This window comes from Choloepus didactylus, chromosome 6 (assembly GCF_015220235.1).
Source record: "Choloepus didactylus isolate mChoDid1 chromosome 6, mChoDid1.pri, whole genome shotgun sequence".
Classification (NCBI taxonomy): domain Eukaryota; kingdom Metazoa; phylum Chordata; class Mammalia; order Pilosa; family Megalonychidae; genus Choloepus; species Choloepus didactylus.
The window spans coordinates 9,333,293-9,347,897 of NC_051312.1; the positions used below are offsets into that span (position 1 = coordinate 9,333,293).

At 47.7% G+C, this 14,605-nt stretch overlaps 2 protein-coding genes across 11 annotated transcripts in view; one reads left to right on the forward strand and one right to left on the reverse strand.

Moving 5' to 3' along the window:
* Window positions 1-885: 885 nt before the first annotated feature.
* SNX32 (sorting nexin 32) lies at window positions 886-10,935 on the reverse strand. The gene is given in 18 exon segments (XM_037839431.1): window positions 886-1,255; window positions 1,395-1,640; window positions 1,642-1,657; window positions 1,746-1,768; window positions 1,770-1,860; window positions 1,863-1,923; window positions 1,967-2,053; window positions 2,784-2,823; window positions 3,061-3,111; window positions 3,113-3,134; window positions 3,301-3,377; window positions 3,419-3,428; window positions 3,521-3,766; window positions 3,963-4,083; window positions 4,226-4,273; window positions 4,276-4,353; window positions 5,364-5,462; window positions 10,713-10,935. Coding segments are annotated over 17 exon segments (1,257 nt in total). The 5' UTR covers window positions 10,839-10,935; the 3' UTR covers window positions 886-1,255; window positions 1,395-1,579.
* A 435-nt stretch (window positions 10,936-11,370) lies between these two features.
* Window positions 11,371-14,605, forward strand: part of LOC119535985 — a 98,068-nt gene continuing 94,833 nt past the window's right edge. For all 10 annotated transcript variants that reach the window (XM_037838406.1, XM_037838410.1, XM_037838409.1 and 7 more), the window contains exon 1: window positions 11,371-13,217. In XM_037838406.1, the coding sequence (XP_037694334.1) occupies window positions 11,415-12,587 (1,173 nt within the window). In that variant the 5' untranslated portion in view covers window positions 11,371-11,414 and the 3' untranslated portion in view covers window positions 12,588-13,217. The remainder of the gene's footprint in view (window positions 13,218-14,605) is intronic.

Here is a 14,605-nt window from a genome sequence, read left to right on the forward strand (position 1 = left end):
TGATGCCGCAGTTGACACCAGATTGACTGTTTTAGGGGATGGCTGAGCCAGGATGGGTCTGCTGCTGGCTGCAGGGGTCCCTCAAGCTTTGTGCCTGAACTTTGTTTCTTCTGAGGCCTCACCCAAGGGGGCTGTGGGGACAGTGAGCTCTGTTCTCAGATTCCGTACTTAGTCCTGCCAGGCCTGGGCTGTACAATTTCTTGAGTGTCACAGGTTGCCCGTTGGCCCACTTCTCCACCCTCGAGCTTCTGTTGGGTCTTTCCTCTGTCTCTTCCCTGGTTGGCTGACTTACATTTATGAGGGCAGAGGACCAGGGCCAGCTGAGCCTTTGACCTGCAGATATGGCTGCAGTCCATTCAGGGTGGGGCACCCAGGTGAGCCCAGGACTTCAAACCTTGGGCCACACCTCCCCATGTTTAACCAAGAGGGTGTTGGCTGGGCCCTGAGCCTGCACTTTGTTCTTTTACCTGTGCAGCAGGCAAAGGGATCCGAGCCTGGCCCTAGGTGGGGTGGCTTGGGAATGGTGATGCAGGATTTTTATACAGTCAACAAACCAAATATGCTTTTGGAGTTGGAGCTGGCTCTTTAGCTCCTTGAAGCTTGCCAGTAGTTCTGGGACGGAGGCAGGAAGGAGTAGTTACATTTTACTGGGTGTGAAGGATTTGTGGTTAGTTTTAGACACGTGGTCCATGCTAGGGTTTGTGACGGTGGGAGCAGACCTTTTAAAATTCTCTGGGTTCCAGTTGCTGGCCTCTGTACTATCCTGTAGAGAGCCTGCTGGGATTCTTGGGGAAAGGGCTGTGAGGATGCAGCAGTGTGCCTTGAGTGGGCGCTTGAGCTGTGGGAAGTAAGCACTCTAGAGGGCCCCTTGGTTACAAAGCCATACTTTTTATTGTTTGCGAAGAAGGACAGACTGTAGGTACTACTCCCCTTGCCACCTGGGAAGGGAGGTCAGGATCCTTGGGGCTGCTCCTGGCTTATGAGGGACCAGGTGTGCCCACACTGCCGTGCCACCTTCTTGCAGGGTCTGGCATATTGTTGGGGGGGGGCGGGGTTGGCCTCACCCTGGAACAGCATGGGGCAGGCTGGGAGCAAGGCTAGTGGCCTTTGGTGGAGAAAGAGGCAAGCTGCTGTGGAGGGGTCAGGGGCACCCTTGTCGCCAGGGGTCTGGGACCAGGGTCTGGCTGGACTTTGGCTGCTCTAAGGCTCCCCCCTTGAGGATGACGAGGGTGTTGTGGATCAGCAGGGTGCTGGCCTGCAGGAGAGGTTTTTGATGGCCCTGCCTGGGAGTCTCCATTCTGCCCCAGGAGACAGGGTTGCTTGTACCTTAGATCACTCATGCCCACCCCATCCCTGCCCTCAGCAATAACAGTTGCCATTTAGCAGGGGCTTACTCATAATGAAGAGAAGGGAAGGGTCCTTGCCCAAGGTGGGGAAGTGGAGAAACATGGTCTTGAACCTCAGCTGGGGTTGCTCATGAGCTGCTGATCCCCTTCCCTCCAACAACACATTCTGGTGCCGGCAGACGCTGGCTAAGAACCTGGAGGCCTGGGGCTGGGTGGTGGGGAGGCTGGAGGGCTCACTTCACCTTGGTGTGTTTCAGCTCTGCCAACTCAATGAGGTTCCTGCAGAAGGCAGAACTTGAAGTCCAAGAGCTCTGAGGAGAAGGGAGAATAATGGGGACACCAGCAGGGCAGGTGGCCTGGTTGGCGGGGGTGGGGGCACTGCCCAGCCATGGGGCTCACCTTGCTTAGCAGAGTCAGAGAGGCTTGAAGCACAGGCAGCACAGCTGCTGGTGGCTCTTGGTGGGCCGCACCTCCCGGTTCCGAGTGCACACCTTGTCCAGTGCCTTGTTGGTGTCTCGTAATCAGCCAGTACCCTCAGCCGGCAGGGGCATGGGGGTGCTGCTGCCCTCAGCCCTGGCTTGCCCAGCCAGGTTCTGCCCTCCCCACCCGCTGCCTCTCACCTTGGCCACCTGTGAGTTGCACATGTAGTATCTCAGCATGTCCGACAGCCTCAGGTCCTCATCAGAGGCCACTTGGCTTTCCAGCTTCTGTGTGGGGACTGGGGAGGGAGCTTGGCAGAAGGGCAGCTGGGTGGAGACACACCCCTCTAAATATACAGTAGGAATAACTGGTACCCACTCTAGGTCAGGCCCTGACGTTCAGGGGAGCAGGCCAGAAGCTTCATGGAGGAGGTGGCATCTGGGGTTGAGTAGGAGTTAGCCAGAGGGTTTGCAAGTATGCAGGCCTAGCATGTGTTCAGTGAGGGGCACTTAGGCAAGGCAGGGAAGGGAGGTAGAGGCCAGGTCATGAAAGGCTTAGAATGAAGCTGACAACTTTGGGCTTTGTGTTGTGGTCAGTTTCTGGAAGGGTGGGGCACTGAAGGCTTTGAGCAGGAGAGAGATGCAACCCAACAAACATTTTAGAAAGATTGGCACCCTCCAATGAATGACTTTCTTGGAGAAGAGTCCAGGAAGTGTAGGTCTGGGGCAGGATGTCGGCAGCAGGACGCCGCCTGCCAGAGCACGTGGCACATCCTGGTGAGTGCCCCTCCAAGCCTGATTCGGCCCTCTCCCACCCCTCCAGTCTCCACTCACACACTTGGGGCTGGATCCTTGTCTCCATTCCACTCTTTTTTGTTAGTCTCAAATGTGAGCCCACGGTGTCATAGGGCTCAAGTTATCACATCCCCAAATGATCCTGGAGCTTTCTTCTCTCCCAGGACTCATTCTTTCCTGCCGAGGATCACTGGGGAGCCTCAGCACAGAAGGTCGTTCTTACCCTTAGTCGTTCAAAGAGCTCAGCCAACTTAAGGAAGCTTCTAGGAGGTGGTGGGGAGGAGGTTAGAGCAGGGGTGTGAGGGGCTGCTCAAAGCCTCCCTGCCCTTAGTCCCCCCTAAGGAGGAGGGGGACAGGGCAGAGGCTTTCCCTCGGGGGAATTTCCCCCTCCCTGTTCTCAAACCCCAGCAGGAGCCTTCTAAGGAGGGGCCCCTCATAGACAGACACAGGGTCACAGGCATAGGGAGACGGCAGGGGGGCGAGAGGGAGTGGATCCTCACGTCTTTAGCTGGTTGACTTCCTGAGTCCCCAGGCTGCTCAGTGCAGCCGAGAGGGATATAATCGTCTGCCAGGCCTGTCGGGGAACAAGTCCTCGTCAGAGACCCTTGGCAAGCCCCACCCTTGGTGTCCATGGCCAAGGATAGACACCATGACATTCCCTGCTCTCTTCGCTCCCCCAGGAAATAGAATAGCTGGGGAGAGGGGACAGAGGAGTTCAGGACCCCTTGAGCCCTGCGTACACTTGTGGGAGTTCATGACACGGTCTGCCTGCGGGCAGGCGTCTCAGGTGTGGGTGTGGTACCCCAGCAGGAAGTACCTGCTTGAAGAAATCATCCACCTAAGGGAGCCAGACAGGACCCACGTACACCTGGGTCACCAGTATCATGGCAGCCATGGGCACCCGGGGGGGCACCATCTCCGTCCAACCAGGCCAGGCCCCAGCCCCAGTTCATATGCCACTCGGGTTGCTGATCAAGCTGGAGGCCTGAGCCCAGCTGGAGTCCCTTCTCCAGCCCTGCTTTTCCCTCCCCCAGGTCTCAGACCCCTGCCCCTGGGGGTGACCCCAACACTCAGGCCAGCTCACATCCTGGTTGTATTCCAAAAAGACAAACAAATTGTGGTCTTGATGGAGGGTGTGGGCCACCAAGTGCTACAGAAAGACTTTGTGCATCTCAACTATCTTCTTGAAGATAGCTAGGCCTGCAGGCAGCTTGAGGGCCCTCCTTGGTGCCCATCATCCTGGCCCCATTCCCCTCAGGGACCCCCTTCAGACCTGGGGTCAGGGGTCAGAGTCCATCAACCTCAGGGTCCCAAAACATCCAAAAGAGGCATAGTCAGGGAAGAATGCCGGGGTCTCTCCAGAGGGGCGCAGGGCAGGGGCTTTGCCACAGGTGCAATCATTCTTCTAGCTCCTGCTTCACTTTGGCAAACTCCTCCCTGGTGATGGAGCTGTCCCCCTCACCCAGCTTCTGCAGCTTTTCCCTCGAAGCCTCAAAGTCTGGCCTTGGAGGGGCAGGGGGAATCTTCTCAAAGGAGGGACAGAACCAGGAGGATTTTCGTTGCCCGTGAGACTATCATGCCTGCTCTGGAAGCCTGGTCCAGCCCTCCATCCTCACCCAGGGCCGGGCCTGCCCCTCCAGCCCAAGCCTAGCTTGGTCGACTCACGATGAGGCCGGCATAGTCCTTGTTCTCCACGTGGGCGTCATGGAGCCATGGGCATCATGGAGCCAGATGAACTCCTCGTGCTACTGCATGACAGAGAATTCCATCTGGACGAAGTGAGGGAGGCAGCTCTGGAAGCCTGGAAGCCTGTCTGAGGTTCCCTCCCCAAACCCTGCACCCATCAAGCCTGCCGGGCACCCCACTTTTGGGTCTCCCCAACCCCACATCCTAAGTGAGGACCAAGTTCTCTCAGGATGGTGGGCAGGGGAAAAGTAGGACTCAGGGCCCCAGGCAGAGACGACCAGAGACTAGACAAGATGCCTGCTGTGCTGGTTTGGAGCTGTTATGGACCCCAGAAAGCCATGTTCTTTTATTCCAGTCTCGTGGGGTGGGGCCTTTGATTAGATTATTTCCATGAAGGTGTGACCCCGCCCATTCAAGGCGGGTATTGATTAGTTTACTGGAGTCCTTAAGAGAGCTCAGGGGCTGACACAGATCCAGACACTTAAAATGTAGACAGAAAGATGTTTGGAGATGATAAGCTAAGAGATGAAGCCCCGAGTTTGCCCCGGAGAAGCTAAGAGAGGACCTTCAGATGTTTAGAGAGAAACATCCTGGGAGAACAAGCTTGGATGCACAGGAGCTGAGAGAAAGAAGCTAAGAGAGACAGAAGCCCAGAGACATTCTGGAGAAAGCCGTTTTGAAACCAGAACCCAGGAGCAAAGGACAAGCAGATGCCAGCCACGTGCCTTCCCAGATGACAGAAGTGTTCCATACGCCATCAGCCTTCCTTCAGTGAAGGTATCCTCTTGTTGATGCCTTAGTTTAGACACTTTTATGGCCGTAGAACTGTAAATTTGTAACCTAATAAATCCCCTTAATAAGAGCCAATCCATTTCCGGTGTTTTGCATAACTGCCGCTCTAGCAAACCAGAACACCTGCTTTCTACAAGGGGCAGGGGCAGGGACTCGGTTGAGGCTCCTTCTTAGTTACTGAGCCCCCAGGGGCTCTGAATCAGGGATTTAGAATGAGGAAAGCTGGCTCCTTGGGCTCCTGCAGTCTCCTGCAGGCGGCCATCTGGACAGCCCTATTGTCCACCCCCGCTTCCCGCCCCCCCCCCCCCCCACCGCGAAGGCTCACCTTGGTTTGAACAGTGAATTTCATCTTATCCCACTTGCTCATTGTGTGAGAGATCTCCACCTGTAAGGAGCTGTCTCCCTGCAGATCCACGGAGGAGGACTGTGGGGGAAGGGAGGCCCAGACGTGACTGACCACTGCCCCTTGGCCCCACCTTGCCACAGGCCTTTGGGTCCTCCTGCTGAGCCCAAATGGATCCTGAGAGTCCCTGTGCAGGGCTTTAAAGGAAAACGCTTTCCCTTCCTCTAAGCTCCTTCAACCCTCTGAGACAGGTGGACTTCCCCCCATTTTACAGATGTGGAAGCTGAGACCACCAGAGAGGTGAAGTATCTTGTCCAAGGCTACAAAGCCACAAAATGGCAGGGCCAGATCTGAACCCTGTTTCTTGATTCCAAACCCCATGCACTTTCTCAGCTTCATACCCATCAGCTCAGGTCCCCCTTCGTCAGCACTTCAAGAGAGTTGCACTCCCCTCTTTGGAGGTTTCCTGAAACCATTTCTTTCGTTACTCTTTGGTGCCTGTATTTCTTCAAGTGCAAATATTTGTGGAGGCACCAAACTCTTGTTCATCTTGCATTGAGCCATTCAACAAGCATTTACTGAGCACCTCCAGTGTACACACCATTGTGCCAAGTGCTGCTAATGAGAAGGGAAGGGGCTTATAAGCCCCTCTACCTTCAAGCCCTGCCCTCTTCTCACACCAGGGGTCTCCTTGCTCTCTCTTCTTACCTGCTCCCAGAGATAGGGCTGAGTGACAAGTGGTTCCAGAAACAGGCAAGGTTCCACCAAATGACTGAGTCTGCAGCTGATCTATGAGCTCTCCTCCCCGTTCTGAGATTCCTGGCTCTCTTGCATGAGGAACTGGCCCTGAGGTCACCTCTTACACTTTTCATTTTTTAATTGAAGTATAACTTGCATATAGTAAAGTACACAAATCTTTGGTGTAAAACTCAATTAATCTGTACCTATCTATGAAGACTCTCTTAATGGTCCAGCCTTTTAAAAGCCCCATATATCAGTCTTTTCTTTTATGGTTAAGGCTTTGGTGTCCTGTTGAAGAAAACTTTGCTCATCCCAAGGTCATGAACATAGCCTTTTTTTTTTTTTAACTTCTAGAAGCTTTATAGGGTTAGCTTTTATTTTTAAGTTTATAGTCCATCTTCAACTCATTTTGTGTATTCTGTGTGGTATGGGTTGTGATTCATTTCTGCCACATGAATAGGCAGTTATTTCAGCACTATTTGTTGACATGACTTCTTTTTTTCCACTATTGAATTGCTTTTGTGCACATCTTGGCCAAAAATCAATTGACCTCATAAATGTGATCAATTCTGGACTCTCTTTCCCATTCCATTGAGATCAATGTCTATCCTTACCATAATAGCACAGTCTTGATTCCTGTAATTTGATAGGCAGCCTTGAAATCAGATAGTGTAAGGCCTCTGTGCCAGTTTGTATATTTATGTCCCCCCAAAAAAGCCATATTCTTTAATGCATTCTTGTGGGGGCAGACTTATTAGTGTGGACTGGGTTGGAACCTATTGGTTCAGTGTCCATGGAGATGCGAACCACCCAACTGTAGGTGATAACTCTGATTGGATAATTTCCATGGAGGCGTGGCCCTGCCCAATCAGTGTTGGCCTTGTTTAGTTTACTGGAGCACTATATAAATTCAAAGAAGGAGCTCATAGTGAGCTGGAGCTGAGACAGACATTTTGAAGATGGCCATTGGAAGCTGATGCAGACATTTTGGAGAATGCCATTTTGAAACACAACCTAGGGGCAAGCAGATGCCAGCCACGTGCCTTCCCAGCTAACAGAGGTTTTCTGGATGCCAATGGCCTTTCTCCAGTGAAGGTACCCTTTGTTGATGGACACTTTATGGCCTTAAGACTGTAACTATGTAACCAAATAAACCCCTTTTTATAACAGCCAATCCATTTCTGGTGTTTTGCATTCTGGCAGCATTAGCAAACTAGAACAGCCTCCTATTTTGTTCTTCTTTTTCATAATCACTTTGGCTCTTAAAGGTCCTTTGCATTTCCACCTAAATTTTAGAGTCAGCTTAATTTACATCTAAAAATTTGCTGAGATTTTGATTGAGATTGCATTGAATCTATAGATAAAGTTGGAAAGAATAGATATCTTTACAATATCGGTTTCCAATCCATGAATATGGAATATCTTTCCAATTATTTAAGCATTTTCATTTTTCTCAGTAATGTTGTATAGTGTTCTATGTGGAAGTCTTGCACAGCTTTGGTTAGATTTATTTCCAGGTATTTGTTGGTTATTTTTTTCAGTTTTAAACAGTATTTTTAAAAATTTCATTTTCTAATCTTTTGTTGCTAGTATATGGAAACACAATTGATTTTTATATATTTACCTTGTATCCAGGGACTATGCTAAATTTATTTAATAATTTTAATAGTTCGTAGATTCTTTTGGATTGCCTATATACATGATCCTATAACCTAAACAATTGACAGTTTTATTTCTTCCCTTCCAACCTTTATACACTTTATTTCTTTTTCTTGCCTTATTTTGCTTTCAGGGACCTCTAGTACAATGTAGACTAGAAGTAGTGATATGATGATGGTGGATATCCTTTAACTGGTTCATGATCTCTGAAGGAATGTTTTCAAAATTTAACCCTGAAGGTGTTTTTAGATACCCTTTATCAGATTAAGGAAGCTCCATCTATGCGTAGTCTGAAGACTGTTGATTTTTATCATTTTTATCTCCCTTTATTGAGATAATCCTATATTTTTTCCCTCTATTCTATTTATGTACTGAATTTCAGTGATTGCTTTTCATATGTTAAACTACCTTGCATTCCTGGAAGAATCTTTTAATATATTGCTTATGCTATCCTCATAAAACAAGTTGGTAATTGTCCCCTCTCTTTCTTTTCTTTAGGATAATTTGTAAAGAATGGCATTAATTCTCTTTTAATGATGAGGAGAATTCGCCTGTGAAGCTATCTGTACTTAGAGATGTGTTTTGGAAAGGTTTTTAATTACAGGTTTAATTCCTGTAATAGGCATCAGATAATTCAGATTTTCTTTCTTTTTGTGTCAGTTTTGGTAAGTCACATTTTTCAAGGAACTTGTCCATTTCATCCAAATTATCAAATTTATTGGCGTAAACTTGTTCATATATCCTGTTATTTTCATTCCTGATATTGGTAATTTGTGCTCTCTCCCTTCATCTCTCTCTGTCTTCCACTTTCTCTCTCCCTCTTTAATCAGTCCTGAGAGGGGTTTAATTTTATTAATGTTTTCAAAAATCCATTTTTTGGCATTATTGGTTTTCTCTATTTGCATGTTTATTTTCTAGTTATTGATTTCTGCTCTTATGTTTATTATCTCTTTCCTTCTACTTTCTTGGCATTTAATTTGGTCTTCTTTTTCCAGATTCTTGAGATTGAAACTTAGATCACGAATCATTGACTTTCCAACATTTTTTCTTTTCTAAAATATGCATTTGGAGGTATAAATTTCCCTTTTTACCTGGCTTGAGCTGCATCTCGTGTATTCTGGCATAGCATATTTTCATAATCATTTAAAAAAATATTTTCTAATTTCCATTATAATTTCATCTTTGACCTATAGGTTATTTAGAAGCATGTTGCTTAATCACCAAATACTTGGGAATCTGGTTATCTTTTTGTTTGGATTTCTAGTTGAATTCCACAGAATCAGAAATCATACTCAATATGATTTCAATCTTTTAAAATTTTTTGGTACTTACTTTACAGCCTGGCATATGATGTGTTTTAGTAAATGTTTCATGTGCGCTTGGAGAGAACGTATTTTCTACAGTTGTTGGATATAGAGTTCTACATAACTCAATAAGATCAAATTGATTAATGATGTTATTAAATTTTCTAAATCCTTATTGATTTTTCTATCTCTTCTATTAGTTACTGAGACAGTTGTGTTAAATCTCTTAGGATAATTGTAGGCTTGTCTATTTCTTCTTTTACTTCTGTCATCTTTTACTTTGCATATTTGAAGCTATGTTATTAGGTGCATATAAACTTAGGACTGTTGTATCTTCCTGTTGAATTGACTCGCTTATTAATATAAAATGTATTTATTCTGATAATTCTTCTTGATTTAAAGTCTACTTTGTCTGAAGTTAATATATCCACACAAGCTTTCTTTAGGTTAGTGCATTCGTGATGTGTATTCATCATACTTTCAATCTTTCTGTGTCCTTATATTTTAAGTATGTCTCTTTTAACAGAGTGTAGTTGGTTTTTTAAAATCCAATCTGACTATGTTTATTTTTAAATGGAAATGTTTAGTCCACTCATATTATTGTAATTACTGATATAGTAGGCTATAAACATGCCATTTTGTTTTTTGTTTTCTATTTGCCCCATCTGTTTTTTGTTCCTTTATTCTTTCCTGCATTCTGTTGAATTAATCAAGTACTTCACATTATTATTTCATTTTCTTCTCTGTTACAAAGGAGAATCTTAGAGAGGGCAATGGTTAACCTAGAGAATAAATACTAATCCAGAGAATGTGGTACTTAGAAAGACTGGGGGTGCACCCATCAGTTTGATAGCCCAATACGTTCTCAGAATACACAGCATCATATATAATAGTAACAGTAATAATAATAGTTAACAATATAATAGTCATCACTCTAAATGTTTTACATGTTTTTACATGTTTTATGTGTATTAACTAATTTAATCATGAATATGGACATAGAGAAACACTGAAGTGGACACTTTCTGTTCTCTTAGCCTTTCTCACCCCTCCAAACTCCACTTGAACCCCACTCCTTACTTCTTGGCTTCTCCTATATCCTCAGGGCAGGCTCTGTGTGCTGGTTTGTATATATTATATCCCCCAGAGAAAGCCATGTCTTATGCAGTCTTGTGCTTGGCACAAGGTAGATGTTCAATAAGTACTTGTTGAATGAATGAAGTCAAAGGGAAAGAATGAAGAAGCAGTGGTCTTATGATCATCTGAACACAAGTGAAGGCACAGTGCCCATCAGGATCCCTCCGCCTTGGGAAAGGAGGAGAGGGCACCATCCTTTCTCAATCCCTAACATATCCCCGCTCCTCTTTTTCCCCATTAAGCCAGCATGAGTCGGTCCTGTGGAGGGGTGGGGAGAAATGACAATGACGAGTCCCTTTCCATCCAGGGCAAAGAGATAAAACCCTCCTTCCCTTAGCATCCTCACCGCTCCATGCAGGTGCCACAGTGGCGCCCCACTCCCTTACTCAGGTCTCACCCCCCCCCCCCACACACACCCCAGTCCAAGACTGGGTATCGCGGGCAATGGAGTGGGGTGAAGGTTAGGAGGAGGTTTGAACCCTTTCTTTACCTTGCCCTTCTTCCCAGCCTCCCGTTTCTCCTCCATCCCTCTCCATCTCGGGTGCGGCCCTCCGCCTCCCGGGAGCTCCCGCGGTTTCGCCCGCCTTGAGTCGCGAAGTACGGACCGGGTGGGCATCCTCTCAGCCGCTGGAGACACTCTCCCCCTCCCAGCCAGGGACTCCCTGGAGTCGGGGGTGGCTTCCACCGCGTCCCCCCGCAGGCGCGTCCTTTGACTGGATTCAAGGTCTACCGTGCGCGAAGCCATTGGCTGCAATGCCTGTCGCTCCTGCGCCCAGGTCCCACCTTTTAAGGTGGAATGCAGAGCCGAGAGAGGGCCGGGAAGAAGCGACAGGGTGGGCGCAGGGGTTGGGGACTTTGGGGTCGCGGAGGTCGTGTGCGGTGTCTTCCCCCGGCTTCCGTCTCCACCGCCACCCCCCGGCTGGCAGCCTCCCAGCAGCGCGCGCTCCCGGCGGACTCCTGCGCGCCGCCGCGCCGGGCCCCGCTTTCCAACGGCCTCGCGCGATCCGCGCGTGCGCGCTCGCCCAGCGTCGCAGACGCCGCGTGGTGGGCCCGGTGGCCACGAAGAGGGCGCGGGTGGGTGGGAGGCTGGGATGGGAGGGAAGGGGACGGGTGGGTGGTGGTGGATTAGGAGCAAGGGCCAGGGGCAACCGCTGGGGAGAAAGGGATTCCGTTAGGATTTCCGCCCCGGGGCATGAGGGAACCGTGGGCTAAGGCGCACAGGAAGGCGAGGGGGCGCGACAAGGCCCGCAGCCAGGCCCGGGCCAGCGGGCGGTCGCCGCAGCAGCCGGGCTGCAGGGGGACTCAGATGCCGCGAGAGAAAATGTGGGTGCCCTGGAACGGGCTTGTCGTGATCGGGAAGAAAGTGAAACTCCTGGGTAGAATCACCCAAAAGCCTCGGTTGTGGGTGGAGAAGCTTGAGTCTGAGGATTGGAAACCGGAAGCAGCGCAAAAGACCGACTTGAAAGTGAAGTCGGGCCCGAGTAGGGAAACAATGGATGTGAAGCTGCTTCACAATGTAGCAAGTGGAATGCAGGCTTCGGCAGGCTTGGAGAAGGGCACCCCAAGAGAGAATTGGGGAAAGCAAGAGGCTAAACGCAAAACAGGGGCTGAATCTGAGAGTTCAGGGACAGCGCCAGGGTCTAGGAGGGCGTCTGGATTTGAAGAGAGTTTGAGGTCCACTGGGGAGAAGGTGGGAACCAGGGGAGAGGGAATGAGATCCAGTGGAGAGAAGCTGGGGACCAGGGGAGAGATGCGGGGGTCCATTGGAGAGAAAAGATCAAGTGGAGAGAAGCTTGGGACTAGTGGAGAAGATTTGAGATCCACAGGACATAAACTGGGGTCCTGGAGTGGGGAAGAGCTGAGGTTGAGTGCAGAGAAGCTGGGGACCAAGGGAGACAGGCAAGGATCCAGTGGAGAGAAGCTGAGAACAAGTAGAGAGAAACTGAGCTTGAGTGGAGAGAAGCTGAGGTTGAGTGGAGAGAGGCTGAGGTTGAGCAGAGAGAAGCTGCAACCCAGTGGAGAAAAGCTGGCATCCAGTGGAGAGAATCTGGAGCCCAGTGGAGAAGATTTGAGATCCACTGGAGATAAGCTGGGGTCAGGTTGGGAGAAGCTGGGATCCAGTGGAGAGAGGTTGCAGGGTTCAAGAATAGGGAGCATACGTGAAGAGGAAATCAAAGAAGTGGTAGAAGTTACCGATGAGGAGGTGGACACTTCTGAAAGGGTGGAAGGGAATGATGAAGAGCTAGTAGGGACTGCAGAAGGAGTGGAAGTTGAGGGGGATGGCTTGCAAGAAGTGAAGGATATTACTGATGAGTCTGTTTCTATGGCAGAGAAAGAAGTTATAGGTGAAGGCACCAGTGAATGAGGCAAATAAAGGATTGAAGCAGAATAAGGAAGGAGAAGCAGATAGGGGAAGTACTGAAAGTGAAAGAAAAGAAATTAAAGCCACACAGAGCTTTGTTGATCCTGAAGGGGTGAAGGTGAGAGAGGAAAAGAGAGAATCTGAGCCTAAGGGAAGAGAGGGTAGGAATGAAGAAGAGAGACTAGGGGTGAAGACATGGACTAGGACCAAAGGAAATGAAGAATAATGGCAAAAAGGGGAATGGGAACAGTTTTAGGAGAAAAAAAAGTTGATAATGACTTGATAGGTAGAGGAAAAGTGAATATTGGTTACTTGGAGAAGATTAACAAGCGACTGAGGAGCTTGTAGGGAAATGTTTGCAAGATGGACTTAGGATGGGCTGAAGGGTTTAGCTTAACACGTAATTGGGGATGTGAGATGTAGAAGAATGCAGAGTGAGCAAAATGGAGAATTACACCAGGTAAAGGATAGATATTGGGAGTTATGGAAGAAGATGCAAGCTGACACGAGCAAAGACAATTTTTGAAAGAGGATCCTGAAGGAGAATGAGGCGCTCCAGAGTGACAAAAGCAAGAGAAGAGATAAGAAAAAGAAGTGGGGGGAAAACAAAGGAAGAAGCTAAATCCTATAATGGTGATTATGTTTGTCAGTTCTATTTCTGTACTCTCCTCTTCATGTAGCCAATTTTATCGTGTCATGCGACAGGCCTCTCCCAGAGCCCTGTGTGTCTAGACCAAGATTATCCTCACTGATCTTCCCTCTAACTGGCCCTCAAATTGTCTCCAGAATAATTGCTGGGCTTCACTGTTTTAATCACCTCCACATCAAATCTGAATTGCTCATGATTGATTTTCTCAGTTATCTGTATCTGCATCGTTTCATCTTTCTCCTTGCCCCTTTTTTCCTCTGCATACTTTTATTTCAACTTTTTTATTTTAAAATAATTTCAAATTTAAGGACAGTTGCAAAAAAATAACACAAACCCCATACAGAGAACTCCAGCATGCCCCCCCACCTAGATCTCAGATCCACCAACTCTTATTGTTTTGCTACATTTTGCAGCATCCTTCTATCTGTCCTATGTATCTATGTATTTTCTAAACATTTAAAGAGTAGGTTGTTTACATCATGCTCATTGAATACTTAATACTTATGGCTATATTTCCTGAGATCAAGGGTCTTCACTTACATAACCACCTTAGGTAATTGCCCAAGTTCAAGAAATTTAGCGTTGACATAAAGCTTACAATCTGTACTCCAGTTTTTCCATATCCCAATAAAATCCTTTTGGGCATTTTCTCCCCCATTATTAGATCCAGTCCAGGATCGTGTATTGCATTTAATTGTCATTGTTCTTCGATCTCTCTCTTTTCGAACTGTGGAAACATATACAACATGAACTTTCCCTTTTCAATCACTCCCAAGCATACAGTTCAGTGAGATCAATCACACATTCCCCTCACCAACCACCAGAACCTTCCCATCATTATCCCAAATGGAAACCCTGTTTCCATTATTCATTAGTTCCTCCTCCTCCTTCCTCCCCTGCTCAATACCTGGGCTCTACTTCTTGTCTCCATGAATTTGCATATGCTAACTATTTCATGTAAGTGGAATCATACTTACCTGTCCCTTGTGCCTGACTTATTTCATTCAACATGATGTCTTCAGGGTTCATCCATGTAGTAGCCTGTATCAGAGTTTCATTCCTTTTTACAGCTATTCATTGTATTTTGTTTATCCATTCATCTGGTGGACACTTTTGGCTGTTGTGAATAATGCTGCTATGCACACTGATGTACAAATATCAGTCCAAGTCCCTGTTTTCAATTCTTTTGAGTATATACCTAGAAGTGGGATCAATGGGTCATATGGTAATTCTATATTTAATTTTTTGAGGAACTGCTGAACTTTTCCACAGCAGCTCCACCACTTTACATTCTCACCAACAATGTACTAAAGTTCCCATTTCTCCTTGTCAGCATTTGTTACTTTCTGTGTTTTTTAAAAAATAATAGTAA